The following is a 19701-nucleotide window of genomic DNA, read 5'->3' as shown; positions in this document are numbered from 1 at the left end:
AATAATTCATCATAATCATCTTAAAAATTCAATGGAGGATCAAAATTTAAAATATGCTAATAAAATAACATGCAGGATTAAAACATTTTGTCCCTGTTGATTATGATTATCTAAAATTATGACCATATCTCCCCTGGAGAAGTAAAGGTACATTATGAGATAAAAAGCAGAATTAGAAGGCCACTATATACCCTTTTTATCAACCAAAGGGCAGATTCCTTCCATTTAAAAATCTGTCATTTAAAGAGACGTTTTCTGGTTCTATCATTTTTCTTCTTTTGAAAAATAGATTTTAGTTGTATAAAAGGCACAAGTAGCAACAGAGTGAGTGAATGAGTTAATGAGTAAGAGAGAGAGAGAAAGAGAGAGAGCTTCCATCTACTGGTTCACTCCCCAAATGGCTGCAATAGCCTGGATTGTACCAGGCTGAGGCATGGATCCCAGAAGTCCATCTCCTGTGAAGTACCAGGGGCCCAAATACTTGAACTATCTTCTGCTGATTTCCCAGGCACAACTGCTGGGATTCAAATAAACATTCATATGGAATAGCACCATCCAGGCAGCAGCTTAACCTGAATCCAATTTGTCTAAGATTTTCCTTGCTTGCTTTGGCAACACTATACTAAAACTTCTTCAAGCATTTTAGTTGATTAAAAAAACATTTACATGAGAAACTTGCAGACAAACATTTTTCCTTTATCTCAAAGAATATGGCTTGGTTTCAAACTTTACTTGAAATGGTACCATTTTAGTAAAAGACAAAGATTCAAGACGAATAAATATTGAAAAACAGTTACAAAGAATACAAAAAAAAATTATAAATCTTCTAAAACCTCATAACCCAGAGAAGGGATCATATTCCAGATATAGTAAATATCTGAGGTTATACTTAAATATAGTTAAGAAGGCTATTGATTTTTTGTACAATTTAAATGAGCTCTTTCTGGTTTAACCACACTTACTAGCTGCCAAGTTGCCAAGCCCCTTCCTTGTTCAAAATAGTAGATGACTACATTCTACAAATTCCAAAAGTGACTGACTCAAAATTCTCACCATACCCAGAGCTCATGACCTTAGCAGTTATGTCCACTCTCTACAGACCTCCTTATAAATCAGTTTAAGCAAAGAAAAAAAAAATCATGAAAACTGAGTTTATTTAAACTATATATTGACAGTTCAATTAGTCTAGTTCAACTGCCTCTCCAATGCAGTTATGAATGCCAGTTCTAACATCTCTGAGAGGGACAAAGACACAAAAAGAGATACACTACATCTCGCCTTGTATGCCAACAAGATTATTCTAAAAGCTACCTAAGGGATGGGTGTTTGGGCTAGTGGTTAAGCCATTCAAGTTCCAAATCGGCTTCCTGGTAATATATACCCTGGGAGCAATGGTGATGGCTCAAGCAGTTGGGTACAACCCACCCAGGGGGACACGTGAATTGAATTGGAATTCTCAGCTGCCTGCTTGGTTCTCAACCTAGTGTCATTGTGGGCCATTTGAAGGAATGAACTAGTGGATGTTTTGGCTGGCTGGCTGTTTTGCTGTCTATCTCTCTTTCTCTATTACAAAAGAAAGTAAAAGTGTGTCCTAAAATTAAAGGAAAAATAAGAAAAGGAAGAGGAGCAGGGAGGGAGGGGAAAGGTAGGAAGCATCATTATGCTCTTAAAACTGGAAAAGGAAAGGAGGATGGTGTGAGAGAAGAAGGAGGGGAATAAAGCATTGTTATCATCTTAGAATTGTATCTAAGATATATGAAATACGTTAAAAAAATCTAAATTCCTTTTAAGAATAGTTTTCAATAATTGGAGTGATAAGTTCATTAGTTCAAGGAAAAAGGCTGAATAATAAGTAACAGGTAAGATTGCCTTTTTCCTATTCAGACTGCAGATATTTTGTCTGAAGAAAGCATTACTTGAAAAAATTTTTTTGACTGCCACAATTATTATTATAATAATTATTCAACTCACACTCTCTGTCAACACGGACAAAGCCCCTCAAGGATGGGGATGTATCACCTTACAATTTGACCTGCTCTGCTTGGTCATCCCTACTAATGATTTATGAAATGTTTTCTTACATCCAGTTGAACCATTCTGGTCAAAGCTCAGAATTCTGAAATATAAAAATGTTGTGTTCCTCTTCTACCAAAACCCCTTGTCTTCCTTTTTTGTTTTTTTTAATCACCTCTAGTACAATCAATTAGTTCTCTGGAATTCTTTAAGTGAGATGCATATAGTCAAAACTGCTATTATGAACAAATACAAAATAACTAACCAGGTAAACAGATCAGTAGAAAAATACCCCGGGGGTTCACTGCAGGCTCTCTTCAGGGACAATCCAGGTTCCTCAGGCCTCCTAGCACTTTCACTCCTAACTGAACATTTGGAAAGGGGACCATTTTAGTAACAAGATGATACTGAACACCCAAACCCTCATTTTTCAAGCAATTGTACCTTTTGTCATTCAACAGATTTTACAAAGCACCATCTTTCAAATGGAGGACAACTTATAAATTTTTACCATGAAGCATTCAGCCACTTAAGTTAAAAAGCAAAATTAAAATACCAGACACTATTTATCTCTGTACGCCCTCTCTCAACCAGATCCTAGTAACTTCATGACAGTTACACTAAAAACACATGACTCTGATTTATCAAGTTCCTATTTATAGATTAATGTCCAGAGACAGAAAATAAACATGAGTTTTCAATGACAGCTGCATTGTCAAAATATGGCATCTGAAAAAAAAAAAAAAAGAAAGAACTACTTTTTTGGCAGCTGCTCATCCTGAGAGTAAAGCTAAGACCACCGGAAGCTGACAAGGCCATGACCAATCGAGGGCTGCTGGACAGGTGAGGAGCAGCTGCTCTGGTTGCACAGGGAATCAAATACGAGGTTGCAAAAAGGACCTTGGTCAACTTGGTAAGCCATTTCCAGGAAGAACGTTGCAACAGCAAGAGCTGGAATGCCACAAAACACACTCACTCATCTATTAAAAAACATTTTTAAAAAGATGAGTGCCTGTTTTAACTTATACATCTGAAATATGAGTATATTTAAGACAATTAAAAGTGCCTTTCAGGCCCAAATTGAAAATATATTGACTTTTATTTAAAATTTTTATTTTTTATTTTATTGATATTTCAAGATTGTACACATTCAATGTTTACAATTTGAGTTGATTTATACATTCAATGTGAAAAAGTCACAACTACCAATTTAATTAACATACCTATTACTTCACAGTTACTATTTTTTCCTTCCTTCCTTCTTTCCTTCCATCCCTTCTTCCTTCCTTCTCTCCTTCCATCCCTCCCTCCTTCCTTCCTCCTGTCCATTCATCCTTCCCTCCCTCCCTCCTACTTTTTTTTCTTTGTGGTGAGACACTTAATATCTATCCCTTTGGGCAAATTTCAAGCACACTGTAACTACAGAATTGTTAATTATAGTCAGCAAACTATACATTAGATGCCCCAAAATTACTTCTCTTACATAGTCAAATCTGCACCCCTTCACCTCCCCATTGACAATCATTTTAATTCTAGAAGATGCTGAACCTTGTATTCACTGTCCAACAATGATTTCCACAGAATTTATTTTTACAAGTTGGAGTCTTCTCTTTTACAAGCAAAGCTAATTAAAGTGTTCAGATGCCAGTGATACACACACTACAAAAGGTAAAGATATTACAAACACGAAGCCAAATGGAAGCACTGGCACCAATGTTCTGTGTCTAAAAATCTAAAAGAATAATCACTCAATTAACTTGAAAAAGTTAGCTAACTTAAAAGCAAGTGTTTTTGCAAAGCAGAAAGTACTGCAAGATCCAAGGCTAGTTACCCAGCGTTTTAGACATTCATACAATGACACATGATTAATTTTGTTTTGCTAAGAAATGATGGCAGCAAGGCTACTAAAAAAAAAAGTCACATAATTTTCCCACTATAGTGGAGAGGGGTGGAAGAACATTTCTACCACAATAGTGAATCTGTTGAGCACGTTTCAAACTTCCAACGGTGTAAACCTTTTTTCCTCAAGTAAAGAACATAAATTTCCCTATTTTCTTGTGATTTTGACTGCCAAAGATTGCATATTCTTTATAGTACATAGAAGATGGCTGAGCGTCAGCAAATACAAGGCCCAAGTGAAAACCTATTAAAAATGTATATCGTTTTCACCGGATTTTAATTAGCTTTCTCAAAGCTTTGCAAATTTATTTTTTACTCACCCGTATTTGAGAAATATGCCTTCCAGTATTTTATCACAATACTCATTTTTTCCATTGTCAATGGTTCATTTAAAGTAATATCAGCTCCATGCCCTGAAATACAACCTAAGAATCTTTGTGTTAAATACTGACCTTATGATTCTTATTTGGCAAAAATAACAAATACTACACTTAGCAGTTACATACCTGAAGAATTTTCAGGAACTATAAAAATAAAGAGCACGTGTGCACTTTTCTTCTTGCCAAATCTGAAGAAGTAAAAAAAAATGTTAAAGTGAGGCAAAACCATTTGAAAAATTGAGATTCAAGAGGTTTGCTTGTTAAATACAAAATACAAGGATTTTCTTTATTTTGTTTGAATTTAAACTGATAGCATTGACATGGAAATGTAGTGACTGCAGTATCTCCAATCATTGAAAGAAAAGACGACTTCTATTTATTAAAAGAAAAGGAACATACACGTTACTTGAAAAAAATTTTTATCTGATCACATTTATAAGATATTTGGGAGAAAATAAGAGATATTTTAAACTTCACTATATGGACAAAATCAGCAAAATACAGCACATGGGAAATTCTACATAAGACAATTTCTTTCTAAAACACATGCAAATTGAAAGCAAGCCAAAAACAGAGGGAAGGCAAAGCCGAATCCTGATATGTATAAACTTAGGTGGTTTAAAGTAAGATAGGGAAAATTTGCTGTTTAGATAATCAATTACACTAAGGAACTCTTACTAGTTTTCAAGAATAATACTGGCACTATGATTAAGAGTTGTTATCTTAGAGAGACCCCTATTAAAGAAGAAACATGAAATGAAATGCCACCTTAGATTTGCTTTAAGATAACCCACAGTGGGCAGACAGGGAGGGTAGGTGGCAGAGCTGGAAAGAGAACAGAAATGCAGCAAGACTGGCCAGATGTTGATGACTGTTGAAGCTGAAAAAATGGAGCATGAAAGTCCATTACATTTTTCTCTACCATCATATGTTTGGGACTTTTCGAATGAAAACTTGACAGCTATGGTACTGCAGCTAAGCTGCTTAGGGATACAGGCAGCTAACACAGTGGCACAGTAAGATAAGCTTCCACCTAAGGCACCAGCATCCCATATGGGCACCAGCTTGAGCCCCAGCTACTCCACTTCCAACCTAGCTCCCTATTTATGGCCTAGGAAAGCAGCACAGAATGGAGCCTTTGGCCACTACACCCATGTTGGAGACCAAGAAGAAGCTCCTAGCTCCTGGCTTTGGCTCAGCTCAGCTCCAACTGTTGTGGCCATTTGAGGAGAGAACAGAAAGATTTTTCTTTGTCTCTCCTTCACTCTGAAACTCTTTCTTTTAAATAAAAAAAGAAAATTTTAAAGATTAGTGAAATAGGGTAAGTCAGAATATTTGATAAGTTGATAAATACTGCATTTTACTACTAATCAAAAGAAAACAAATTTCCAAAGACATTAGTGGGAACTGGACTTTAAAGAGAATAGTTCAAATTTCTTAAAAATAAATTATTCTTAGATACTTACAATTGTCTATCAATAGTAGCATATACAGTTAGATATGGGTAGGATTCTTTAAAACAAGAACCAGAAGAGTATCTATGTTGTGTTGTTAGTTTATCTGATTCACACATTTGAAATAAGTACCTATCATTCTATCTTGAAATAACATACGTGTTTCTCTGAGTCGCACATGTTGAGAATGTGGCTGTGCTAGGACTGGAAGGTATCCTGGTGAATAACCTGACAAGGTTTTGTGCTTATGGGGAGGACTGACACGAAATAAATCACTGTAGATCATTAAATAATGCCAAATGTGTCAAGACACAAGGGCACTTGGGTGCACACACCTGGGCAATGACCTGCACCACCACCTCAGGGGACAGGTTCCCTTGCAGACAGGCTCCTGTGGCTAGCAGTCAGTCAGAGGAAAGCTAGGGGAGCGGCATATGTGTAGGCTCTGAGGTGAGTAAAAGGGTAAAGAAATCCCTGGCAGTCCTAGCCCAGGGTGCAGGAGACAGGCAGGCATGCGATGGGGAGGGCTGGGATCTCGTCACAGGAGGCCAAAATAAAGACGTGGTAGTTCATAAAATGGGTGCCAATTTGAATGCCATCTGCTCTGCTTCCAATTCAACATGATGCCAATATACCTCGGAAAGCAGTGGAAGATGGCCTCCAGGACTGGCACCGTAACACCCATGCGGATAATTATTTTGGGATTACCATATTATCTCCAAAGTGTCTCTTCTAAGCCTAGAAAGACCTGTCCTAATTCTGATAAGCTCTCATGTATTTCAATCTTACCTGCAAGTCCATTTCTCTATCAAATCTTTTTACAGAAAGACAACCTTGTTTGAATTCAACCTATGGGGCTCAACATCCCATGGATCCAAGCCAAGAAAAACCTAAATATCCTGCCCCTGGCATCAGTTCTCTGGAGCTTGAGCATGTTAGGAAAAAAAGCAGGGCTTCTACAAACTAAGATAGAAAACTAGAGTACTAGAGGTGGCAGTGTCTGGACTCAATGGATGCAAGTAGCCTTGGGACGCCAAGGGACACCTCTAGTCCACAACTGGCATGTCATGGGGCTAAGGATTCACTTGCTATAGAATCTTCAACCATAAAATTGATGAATTCTGAAAAGACATACCATCCTAATGGTTTATTATTTAAAAGGCTTACTTACAGGAATAATGCAAGCATTATAACCCAAATAAATTTCTACAACCAATTAACTTTCACATTCTCACTTGTATCTATTATTTTTCAAGTTAAAATCATAATTTCTCTGATAGTAAGCCAAAGTGGCAATAAAAGCAACCAGCATATAGATTTTTCCTTTGAAGATATTCTCTTCATCTTAAAAAGCAGAATAGAAACACATCTTCTGAGGATTTTTACAGAACTTGTTTTTGTTGTTGCTTGTTTTGTGAAGCCTACAGGTACAGAATCCAGGTTTTGCAAGTTTACCTAATTAACTTGACAGCTTCGACCTCCTCAGCAGTTAGGAAAGAAGCCATCTTGAGGAAAACCATGTTGAACGTGCACTCATTCAAGAGTGCAGCTGCCTTCTTCAAGTCACTGATGGTGATGGTGACTTCGGAGGCGCTGGAAAAGAACTGCTGCACGCTGTCTGCCAGGCAGCCCACGGTGAGGTCCCCGACTAATAACAAGTCTATTTTTACCTGAAAGAGAAGGGAGAGAGCCAGCACACCATGCAATTACTCACCAGGCATAGAGAAAATGTCACATAGCAGAGGGTAAGAGAAAGGTCCACAACACAGCGGCTTCTGGCCGGGTGAAGGCAAACACCTCAAGGACAGGGCTGGGAACTTCATGCCCTGAGCACCCCAGGGATGAATGGATTTAACGCTATTTTCCTGAAGTTTTGCCTGGTTTTCCTACAGATCTCTGTCTTTTCCAGTAAATGAGATTCTTGGGAGTAGTTTCTTAATCACCTGTCCCACAGGAAAATCCGTGCTGTGGAAACCAAACTCGCATCTCTCCCATACAATGTACTATGATGAAATACACATTCCTAAGGACAAAGAAAAATGCAAATTCTTAAATCTTAAAGAAACAAAGTCCTTCAAATAGAATCCACATGCTATTTAAATCCCCGTATTAGGAATTCAAATGACTATTTCCATTAGAGGGTATTTTCAAGTAAACCCAACTGGGGGAAAAAACAGACTTCCTATGCCCACCTTGGATTTGTTCTTTGTTTTTACAGCTAACGGCATAAAATTCCTTGAAAATCACCAACAGGAATACTTGAAATAACTGGAACACAACTGGAACTACTCTGCGATAAACAGATCCACATAAGAAAACATCGGGGAGCTAACTAAAAAGTGAAGTCAAAAGAAGTGGGTGCAGGAGGTGACAACACTTGCAGAAACAGAAAAGCAGCTTTCAGGCTAGATGCTGCTACAGTTTAAGCCAGCATGGGACTTTGGCTTAGTTTCCCAAGGGGAACAGGAAAGAGCAAGTGAGATACAAGAAAGCCAGGCAAGAGTTCAGGCTAAGCAGAGCATTCCCACTTCTATGGGCTCACATTCTAATTCTCTTCCCTCTTCTTTTTAATAAGCAGCTCTCAAACCTCCACTCGCCGCCTTCCCTAGAAGCAACCACTGTCCATAGATTGTCATCTGTCCTTCCAACTTTTATGCCAAACATATAACACAAACACACACACACGTATGTTTATCTATAAAATCTGTTTTTAAATAAGATATTACATTTGTTAAAAGTGAGTTGTTTTCACTTAAAAACTACAGTTTGACAATATCTTTAAAACATTTTCTAATTTTTCCAGTTATTGTAGATTTATTTTCTTCAACATGTTTCCTATCATACTGCAGAAACCCAGGCTTGATGTGAGGTTCTATAATATTAATACTTTCTCCATTTCGCCTTTTTAAAGATTTGTTTTTTTGAAAGTCAAGAGTTATGGAAAGAGAGGAAAGAAACGAGAGAGCTCTCTGATTACTCCCTGGTGAGCCACAATGGCTGAGGCTGGACCAGGCCCAAGCCAGGAGCCAGCCCCATCCTCGCTTCTAGAGATAATAATGGATCGAGCCCTTCTCCTAAAGTTGGATTGTGATGTTATTACAATACTGTGATATTATCTGACATTTATTACTAGATCTTAAACAAATAAATATGTAGATCTTAAAGGCTTTGCTTTCATCTTTCAGCTAAAATATTGCCAAGCTGATAAGAAATTTATATCCTCAATGGTATATTTCAGTACCCATTCCCATAACCCTTACTAAGATTGGTTGTTCTCAATCTTAAAAAAAAAATTACCAGTACTGAGTAAAAATAAACAAAAACAATCCAAATTTTGCTTCTAATTGGCATACTTTCAAATTAATGGTGAGGTTGAATACATTATAATTCTATTTACTGCATATTCTACTTATTCTACATGCCCATTTGTCTATTCTTTGTGTGTGGTTTTTTTCTTACATCTCTATACAAACTTATATACTTTGGATCTAAATCATTTGTTTTTCTAATCTGTCACTTGGCCTTTGATAAAAGGTAACCTGACACTCACAAACACTTAATATTTAGTAACAAGGTTGTGTGCTGCAATACACTGGGTTAACACACTCTGCCTATGGTGCTGGCATTCCGTATAAATTCTGGTTTTGGCCTTGACCACTCCAGCTTTCACTTAGCTTCCTGCTCATGTACTCGGGACAGCAATGGAGGATGGCCCCATATATGGGAGACCTGATCGAGTTTCAGGCTCCTGACTTCAGCCTGGTCCAGTTCTGACCATTGTGGCCATTTAGGGAATGAGCCATAGATAGAAAATCTCTGTCTCTCGCTGTCAGTAATTCTGTCTTTCAAATACACAAATAAATCTTAAAAATAAATTTAATATTTCCTTTATGGCATCACAGTCATCTCCATTATTGTTAAATGTTCCTTAATAGGGGTATACTGTGATTTTTACCATCTGAAATTGATTTGGTAATTAACCTGAGGTGGGTATGTGATGTGATATTGCTCAAGTGTAGAAATAATTGTACCAAAGGCATTATGAACAGGCTAACTGCCTTTTGGTGCTTTCAAGTGCCACCACAGTGTGCACATGTGTGTGTCTTTTTAGATGTCATTATAACCCACTGGCTATGTGTTTACTTCTGTGCAAAAACACAAGATTTAATTACTAGCTCTTTAGATGCATCACACGTTTTGATATTTGTCACAGTATATGATATTTGGCACTTCAAACAGTGCATGGAAAAAGAAACTAAGGGATTAAATACACTATATTAGCTTTATTCTTCAACATAAACTCTATTAATGTCCACACTTTGCAATACCAGTTACTCAGTCCATCCCTAAAGAACTGAGGACACTAGGAATTTAACCAAGTCAATGAAGCTACATTTCCATGACTGAGGGTGTAATTACATTCCTGAACTTACATATGAATCCAAGACTATATAGCTGAATAAGCCATCGGTTTCCCCTGCAGTCGGGGAAGTAATTCCCTTGAATGGGAGAGCTGGCTGCAAGATTGCTGGGAGTGCATAGGACAGCAAACCCAGCGGCTGGGGAGCAGACTTGGGCTTAGCACGTTGTTTAAAATGAAGAGAGATTCTTTCAAAGCCGATCAATTTGGTGTACTTCTCTGCAGAGCAGACAGTGGTCTTCCCTTTCCTCCTCCTTGCCAGTCAATCTCACAGGGAGCCCTGATCCCACATAGGGTTCGCTTTCTGTAGAAAGCAGCCCTGGGGTTAAAAGCACGGGTGCCCCTGCTATAGGAAGAACCCACAGTCCCATGGATAGAGACTGCTTGGCCCAGTTGTTCTACTTCCAGCTAATTCAAAACGAGGTAAGCACCCTCTGTCTTTGCCTTCACACTGAGCCTAGACTATCAATAGCATTGTGTTGACTCTGCATTTCTTCCCCTCCTGTATGGCAAGCTGCAGTTTTTCCTACTTTTATTTCAGTGGCAATTGGATTACATCTGTTCTCTAAATTACCGGCTGCCCTTGATTTTACTGTTTTTAATCTTCAGAGAGAAACTTTTAAATTCAAACCAAGCCTTACATTTGGTACTATGTCCTGTATATTGCTGTTAAATCTCCTCATCCTTTAAGAATACTACTCCATTGGGCCCGGCGCAGTAGCGCAAGTGGTTAAGGTCCTCGCCTTGCACGCCCCAGGATCCCATGGGGGCACCGGTTCTATCCTGGCAGCCCCGCTTCCCTTCCAGCTCCCTGCCTGTGGCCCGGGAAAGCAGTCGAGGACGGCCCAAAGCTTTGGGAACCTGCACCCGCGTGGGAGACCCGGAAGAGGCTCCTGGCTTCGGATTGGCATAGTATCGGCTGTTGCTCTCACTTGGGGAGTGAATCATCGGACGGAAGATCTTCCTCTCTGTCTCTCCTCTCTGTATATCTGCCTTTCCAATAAAAAAATAATAATAAAAAATAAATCTTTTTTTTAAAAAAAGAATACTACTCCATCACCTGATTCTTCTATAATATTAACTTCCTAAAGGTATTGTGCCATTTAACAAGCATCTGCTGCTGAGGCATTTGAAGTAGACAGGGAGGTTGAGCTGTGTGCTTGATCCAGCAGCATGAGCCCAACTCATGGCCTTTTGCAGCCTGATGTTTGCCTTCTTGAGTTTACTGCCTCCTTCTCTCAGACAGCATGATACTTTCAAATGAACATTGCAATACAGAAGAGCATATTGGGACCTTCTGGTGTCACTTTGTTTCATAAACATCCCTCTCTTCCAGCAACACTGTAAGAACAACAGGGAAATTTAGGCCATTGTGCTGCTGTGTGTGAAGACTGTGCATCTCCACCAGAGTACCTATTTTTCTCTGCCACTGTATTATCTTGTTCAAAGCTAGGCACTGGGGCACTTGTTAAATAGTCCAGGGCTCAGCGCAGCAGCCTAGCAGTTAAAGTCCTTGCCTTGAACACACCAGGATCCCATATGGGCGCCGGTTCTAATCCTGGCAGCCCTACTTCCCATCCAGTTCCCTGCTTGTGGCCTGGGAAAGCAGTCGAGGATGGCCCAGAGCCATGGGACCCTGCTCCCATGCGGGAGACCTGGAAGAAGCTCTGTGCTCTTAGCTTTGATCAGCATAGCACCAGTTGTTGAGGCCGCCTGGGGAGTGAATCAACCGACAGAAGATTTTCCTCTCTGTATATCTGCCTTTCCAATAAAAATTTTAAAAGTAAAACTTAAAAAAGGAGTCTGAACAGAGTGATTATAGTTCAGTTTTTAAATTAACCTAGTTAACAGAAGCAACTTACAGATGTCCACAAAGAATCTACCTAACAGAGAGAATGAGCATATAACATATCTTCCAAAGAGATACTTCTAAGGACAAAAAACATTGCTATTAATAATCATACTAATATAATACCTATAAGTCAATGTATATCCTGGGCTGTGAATAATCTGTAAAACTTTCGATTAGAAGGGTTTCTTTAAAACATTCCATCACTTTATATATCTGTTTAGGCATGCTTACTTGGTATTTATTTTACACATGGATATTTAGTAAGTGGCATGACAGGGCATACCCAGTACTGGGCGAGGACTTAAACTCCCTGACTTCGGAAAGCATGGCTTTCAAGCTTTGGGGTTCACAAGAAGTCTATGGGCTTCGACCTATCAAAGCCATTATTTATCCTTTGCTAACAGTCTATCACAGTGGGAAGACAGCAGACAGAGCAGTGTCACTTCACCCCTTTATTAGTGGCTTTGAGGAAGATACTTACACTGAGACTGTTAGAAGCAGCAATATTTACACAAAGCCCTAAAGGTGGGTTACGGCCATGTTTTCTCAAGCAATACCAAATCTGAGTGTGCACGTGCACACACACACACACACACACACACAAATATAAAAACATTAGATCCATCAGACAGAAAAAAAGGGTAGGAGAGGAGAAAAATGCCAACATTGGGAAATGAGAACAGTTCTAACGTGAACTGCTCCCCTGCTCCCCTGCACCGCTTCAGACAGAGTTCACAAGTTCAGTTTCCCTCCCACCAAGCAAAAAGTAAGCTTGTGAACAATCGTCAACGGCTGATCGGCCTTTTCCCGCCCTCGCCCTCGGAGGAGGCCAACGGTCTCCTCAGGATCCCCCTGTCTTGTGGAGAGAAATCAAGAGCTACCTGTAACAGGCCAGGTTTGGGGCAGCAGAGAGAAATCTCTTGGAAATTTCTGAGGTGGAAAAGAGGTCCAGAAAGGGATAGGAGAAGAACCAGCAGCACGCATGGGGATTGGAAGTTTTTCCACTGTGCTTTCCGCCATGGCAGAGAGAGAGAGCACAAAAAAATCAGGTGGTTCTGGGAAGAGCTGATGTGCTCCTGGCCACAGGCTTCTTTCCCTGCCCTATAAATTCAGAGCCACTGCACACGCAGAATGTTAATAAGCGCATGAGAACTCTGCTCCAGTACACTGTCCCAAGGTAACAGTTACTCAGTTAAAAATGTCTTGCAATGTAGTAAGAACCTGAGGGATGAGAATTACTTTGCTGCTCATCAAAATAAGTCCCAGTGCATGCTACATCGGAGAGCTCCTTTAGGGCAGGGAGATCCTGAGCCATGAGCACAGCTGGGAGGACACCAGGCTTCCTGTAGCAGAAACCCTTTTTCCAATTGGACTGCTTTCCACTTTTTGTTTTTCTTTTAGCAAAAGCAGTATATGTTTATTGGGAAACTCTGGGAAATTTTAAAAGCCTAAGTGAAAATAAAAAACCCTTGTCATTTTACCACTCGGGGACAAGGACTGCTAATACTCTGAGATATCGTCTTTAAGTGTGGGCAGGTTTTAATAATGTGACATCATCATGACCAACATTCCTTATCCATTGTGTTTGATTTTCATGATCCCAAACACAACGAGGCACTCTAAAACATTGGATTTCCATTTGCAATCTATGGCAGGCTAAATCCTTAATTAGTAACAGCAGGTGCTCAAGTGCTTAAAGCCAATCATCCCTACATTTTAGTGGGTTGTTATTTCTGTCACTCTTATCACGCTGAGCAGGGCCTCTAACAATCACAGACAGCTGCAAGTGCCGCTGCCCGCTGTCCGCACTGGGCAGTTGTGGGCCTCCAGGTTTCTCGGGAGCCCAAGGATTTAAACAGCTCTATTGGGAGAAATGCAGCAAGGCTGCTCTCCCAGGAAAGGCATACAGAAAGGTTTGGGAGGGGCTTCAGGCTCTCAAGGAGAGGTAAACCACAATGAGCCTCGTAGTACCAGATAAGCAGTTCTTATTCAGAATTCCATATTGTGCAGTTTTGCCTACTCCTGCACCATAGCATGTCTCTGTAAAGTTTAAATAGGCTCTGGCAACTTGAGAAAATTAAGGAAACCTGCTACACAGGTCCACTTGAAGGTACTAAGAAATCCATTTCAGAAGACTTGCTCTTGATTTGAAATAGGTAGAGCCAGGAAAGAGGAAACAGAACTGCACAGGGCAGAAGAGGTTTCCTCTTGGCCTTAGCCATTAAGAAACCTTGACTTGCTGGGTTGGGCCAGGGTAGGACAGAGTCCCAAAGCCAAGCAGTGCTGGCTAAGCAGCTGAATGGGGCACTTTGAGAAGACAGCAGAGGGCTGGTGCGTTTGGGCAGCACGGGGGTTGAGGGAAGGTATGTGTGAAAGCGCCCTTTCCGAACAGACCGGCGTGATTGGCTACACGTTAGAGAAATGGCGCATAAATTCAAACTCAAATTCAAACCAAAAGGCGGGGGGGGGGGGCAACCCGAAGCACATGTCAGTCCACGCAGCGAGACGGATGCATTGCATTTTAAATCTATATAAGAACGAATGGTTCACGTTTTGCCCAGCCGAAATGGCGGCTCCATGTTTCCCAAGCGTCTTTATATATGTATATAGTAAAAAGATAACGGGTGACCCGGCCAAGAAGGGCGAAGACGATTTCCTTAGTTAAAAAAAAAAACCAGCGAGCCCGCCTTTTTTGCTTTGTCGCTTTCCCCCCAAGATAATTATGCCGAGTCCTCCAACCTTAAGGCCCTGGAGGGCCAACCAAGAGGGAAGGGACCTCCGGGCAGCCGGGTGGTGTCCGTGGCCCCGGAGGAGCTCGGGGCACCTGGGGAGGGCAGCATTACCCCAGCCTGGCAGCCGGCCTCTCGGGGGGCCCTTCAATGAGAGCTAGCTGAGCCCAGCCTCTGGAGGTAGAGAGGCCTACAAGTTAGCGCTGGCCCGCGGGGTTATAAACGCAGCTGCCTCCCCTTCTTCCCCCTTGCGCCTCTTACCTGCTCTGAAATCTGGCCGAGCTCCGGGCTGGTAATTGAGGCCGCCATGGTGCGCTGCGCACGTGCCGGGTGCTGGGGCAGCCTCGCCGGGAGGAGCTCCACAGCCCGTGGCCGCGTTCTCCGAGCGCGCGCCCTGGGCGATGATGGCTGCTGGCTGCAGCTGGGGGAGTGCACGCCCCTTAAAGTGGCCTTGCCTCTGTCTCCGGAACTGGCGCTGAGGGCAGCCACTGGACTCTGAGCGGAGGGTCTCCGCTAAGCTGGTCTGGCCTCTGTCCGAGAGGCCTTTTCCCAGTGTGCCTTCCTAATGTGTGTTCCCATGGCCTTTTGGGAGGCCCCGCCATTTGTACCCTGCCCACCCCAAGGGGGTACACCGCTAGGACCCGAACTGTCATTGCTGCCCTGGAGAAGCCGGAAGCATGGCCTTGTCTAAGCCTGTTTTTAATTTTTTTTTTTCCCTTAGACTTAATTTGGGTCAGTCTTTTAAAGATGAAGAGTTAGCACACAGATTTTGTGGGGTTTGTTTTGCTTTTGTTTTGTTTCCTCCTTTCCTACACAAACATGTGGAAGATGGGGCGAGGGAGAATTTTTCAGGGCTTTCTATCTAATCCAGGTTTGTTCCGTAGTTTTAAAGATGGCCCCATTGCCTCAACTGAGACTGTACGAAAATAGGAAAGTCTTCTGGTGGCTGTTGCCATGGACCCTCTGGTGAACCCTCACAAGACTTTTTATCGAGCTCTGTTGTATCGGGACCTATGGGAGATCTTGTCCCATCCGAAATGGCTGAGATTTTTCCATTGCGTGATGGCCGACACTTGATCTCACTTGAATCCTGGCTACTTAAGTGTTCTGGGGAGCCAGGGAAGCAGGTGGGTCGTATCTGGGCAAGCCTGCTGATGTGGGAGCAGCTGGTGCTGCTTGGGTGCCTGATTTAGCTCTTGAGAGCATGCAAAACCCTTGCCGTTGTTTCTGCTTTTGATGTCTTCTACTGAGACCATGCTGTGTTACCTTTGTGAGTAAATGCACACATTTTAATAGACAAGAATTTTGCTTTCTTGTGTGTGCGACTAATTGGGAACTGAACATTTATAAAAATAGCTGTGGAGCAGTTGCTTTGCTTGCCATTATAAGGCAATGGTGAAGTCATTCCTAAACGTGGGGTGGGCGTGTGAATTAAAGCAGCTTTGATTCCCACCCCCAGCTTTCCCTGAATGGTAACCAGGTTTCCATCACTCCAGAAATCTAGACTGCTCTGACAATGATAATCACAGGGACATTGTTGAAACTCGTACAGGTTCATTGCTCCTGAATAAAAAACAAACAAGAAAAAAAAAAAAAAACCCAAGATCATGTGAGAGGAAGTCATATCTCCTGCATAGGTGGGAGAAAAAAGAAAGAAAGATAACTTCTTCTCTATTTGGATTATGAGTTCAAGTTTTATGAGAATTTCACTTTCAATCTTCTACAAATCTTTTTTTAACTCGATAAATGAACAGACAACTATTGTGAGACGTTGGGTACCTTTCTCCCTGAGGAGTGGGGTGGAATTTTGTCCCCCAAAGGACATTTGACAGTTTTTGAAAGCATTTTTGTTGTCACAGCTGGGGAGTGCACTGATTTCCAGCAGAGTTAAAGGACGTTCCTAAATACGTTATAATGTGCCATAAAGGCAGGCCTGTCTGTCCTAAACTGCATTAGTCTGAGACTGAGAAACTACAATAAACCTGGTGGACTACAGGATAAGGTAAAAAAAAAAACTCATAATACCTTTGTCATCTTTAGCTCTCTTGAATCCTATTTGTTACCAGAGACAAATGGGCAGCTGAGTTACTCTGGTTCCCAGAATGTAAGTATGCTTCTTATACTGTTGATGGAAAACTGAATAGTGTGAAATGTAAATTATAACACTAATTCTAGATAAATATTTTGAAAAAAGGTGCAGTCATAATTCTGTTAGAGTTTTCCAATCGTTTAAAATTATTAACATTCATAGCATATGCCCTGCATTATTCCCCTTACATTAAATAAGAATTACTTTTCAGTTTGTGTATGCCCTGAATAATGTTGCAAGCAATAAAACATGCTTCATTCAAATGAACTTTTATTGAGAACCTAAGCCTTAAATGTTTGAAAATTTGCCATCTAGCTACTTTTTCCCCCTTAGGAACCATTGGTATATGTCAAATCCAATGTTGCTGACTTGGCTTGGTCTCAGTAACTCAGAGCTTAGAACTCAGGGAACTTGAGAGATTACCTAATTGTTCAACCCTTTCAAAAATGCTGAGACAAAAAAAGAATGCTCTCATAAGATCCTAACCATGAAAGCTGAAAGTAAAAAATTAACTATTTCAATCTTTTTACTAAGCTTTGTATACTTATACATGTAAAGCACAAAACTCACTTCTTAAGTATAGTAAACATTTTACTTGGACTATCTTTGGAAGAATAAATCTAAGAACCATAACTTGACTAACCATTATGTCTCATAAAATTTCCAACAAGGATATTTTCATGAGATTAAGACTCTTGCTTCTACTTTTATCACCTCAATCCTTTCAAGAAATTCATCAGATTAACCAGAATGATCTTTTAAAATATATTTTTTTCCTAAAACCCTCCACTTAAAGTCCCAGTGTTTTTCAGTGTTGAAAGGCTCTGTAATGTAACTTAGCCTCTCTAGCCTCACCTCCCTCCGTGCATGACCTCTGCTCATGACCGCAAGTCACTGTGAATTCTTTTTCCTTTGCAGAATCCTAGGTAAAATGTAAAGCTAAAGAACTCTGCCTTTCTTCTTCCTTATCCCTGGATGTCTTGTTCCCAGCCCAACACCGTCACTTCCCCCGGTTTTCCCATTCCACTTGGGTGTCTGCTACAATGTCACCTTCTTGGTGACACTATAGAATCTAGCCCCTTACTCTGTTTTTCTTGGTATGATTTATCTAATGTTATATGAGGGTAATTCAAAAAGCTTATAGATAGTAGTACAAGTTTACTTTAGTGCAAAATGATTCTGAAATTTATATGTAATTTATCATAGGCATTGCTAATCACTTTTTAAAAAAAGATTTATTTATTTATTGGAAAGTCAGATATCAGAGAGGAGGAGAGACAGAGAGGAAGATCTTCCATCGGTGATTCACTCCCTTGTGTGATTCACTCCCCAAGTGAGTGCAACGGCTGATGCTATGCCGATCTGAAGCCAGGATCCAGGAACTTCTTCCGGGTTTCCCACGCGGGTGCAGGGTCCCAAGGCTTTGGGCCGTCCTCCACTGCTTTCCCGGGCCACAAGCAGGGAGATGGAAGGGAAGCTGGGCCGCTGGAATAGAACCGGCGCCCATATGGGATCCCGGGGCGTTCAAGGCGAGGACTTTAGCCTCTAGGCCATGCCGCCGAGCCCGCTAATCACTTTTTTAAAGATCCCTCATATAACATTATTTTTTACTTATTTTCCCCTGCTCTCTAGAACACAGAATTTGTCCTGTCCTACCTTCATCTTTTATTGGCCTGGGAAAGTAGGGGTTTGCTTTATGAGGCCATGTATTCAGGTCTTTATAGCTCTGCCCTCTATTTTCTTTTTTTTTTTAATTTATTTTAATTTTTTTTTTATTGGAAAGGCGGATATACAGAAAGGAGAGACAGAGAGGAAGATCTTCCGTCCGATGATTCACTCCCCAAGTGAGCGCAACGGCCGATCCGAAGCCAGGAGCCTCTTCCGGGTCTCCCACGCGGGTGCAGGGTCCCAAAGCTTTGGGTGGTCCTGGACTGCTTTCCCAGGCCACAGGCAGGGAGCTGGAAGGGAAGCGGGGCTGCCAGGATAGAACCGGCGCCCAAATGGGATCCCGGGGCGTGCAAGGCGAGGACCTTAACCACTTGCGCTACTGCGCCGGGCCCTGCCCTCTATTTTCTAATGCCAGCTTGTATGGTGGAAAGAAAAAGATATGGGGCAAACAAAAAATTATTTTATGCACGAAGTTATAAACTCGGCATCTCTAGTGTAAATGTGCAGAGCTGGTATAAGTTATGTTGGTGGTGACATAACGAGAGGAAAGGTCAGCTTTAACCCTCTTCTTTCCTTATTTAAAAATGTTCAAGGGGATCCTCTGCTTACATTCCCATTTCTTAGTGTGTCGTTGGGGCACGCATCATCTTATCCAATCTGGCTTTCTATACTTGGCTTTTAATCAAATCAACTTGATCAGTTTCTATCCCCTAATAATGTCCTGGGACTGCCTCCCCTCCCCAGTCAATAGTCTCCAGGGTAGGACACACACAGCCAGATAAAGTAACTTCTTTGGAAATGTAGTCTGATGGTATGAATTGCCTGGAACCCAGAGAAGCCCTTAAGGACCTCTGGGAGCATACTTTATTGGAGTGGGAACTGCTGCAAGTATTTTCTCTGTCCCTCCCTATTTGCTAATTCATCTATGGGTTTTCTTCATTTCTGACTTCCAACCAAAACCTTTTGTGGTTCAAATAAACTCTGACCTCCTGTGATTGTCTCCTTTTTGCCTCTTGGTCAGTTCTAAGCTGCAGGCGCAGTTCTGACCACTGCACCACCGGAAGTTCAGCAGAATCACTCCTAAAACGGTTTGTCTTTGCTTTGGTTTCTCCCACACAGGTTGACTCACACTTTTCTTTTGTGGTTAGTCTGGGCAGACAACAGGACAATTTCCAAAGTATTCCAAGTTCCATCTGC

At 41.2% G+C, this 19701-nt stretch overlaps 1 protein-coding gene across 1 annotated transcript in view; it reads right to left on the bottom strand.

The window, feature by feature from the left end:
- The window catches only part of SOHLH2 (spermatogenesis and oogenesis specific basic helix-loop-helix 2), a 67523-nt gene extending 52467 nt beyond the window's left edge, over positions 1 to 15056 (bottom strand). Inside the window, exons 1-5 of the mRNA XM_040991087.1 lie at positions 15009 to 15056; positions 7202 to 7416; positions 4419 to 4480; positions 4233 to 4337; positions 2279 to 2378 (exon numbers count right to left, since the gene is read on the bottom strand). Of these exons, the coding sequence (XP_040847021.1) occupies positions 2279 to 2378; positions 4233 to 4337; positions 4419 to 4480; positions 7202 to 7416; positions 15009 to 15056 (530 nt within the window). The remainder of the gene's footprint in view (positions 1 to 2278; positions 2379 to 4232; positions 4338 to 4418; positions 4481 to 7201; positions 7417 to 15008) is intronic.
- Positions 15057 to 19701: the final 4645 nt, after the last annotated feature.

The sequence above is a fragment of the Ochotona curzoniae genome, unplaced genomic scaffold (genome assembly GCF_017591425.1).
Source record: "Ochotona curzoniae isolate NIBS_2020 unplaced genomic scaffold, NIBS_Ocur_1.0 contig_64, whole genome shotgun sequence".
NCBI classification, from domain to species: domain Eukaryota; kingdom Metazoa; phylum Chordata; class Mammalia; order Lagomorpha; family Ochotonidae; genus Ochotona; species Ochotona curzoniae.
Note: the sequence above shows the minus strand (reverse complement) of the source record. Positions and strands in the feature narration are given on the sequence as shown.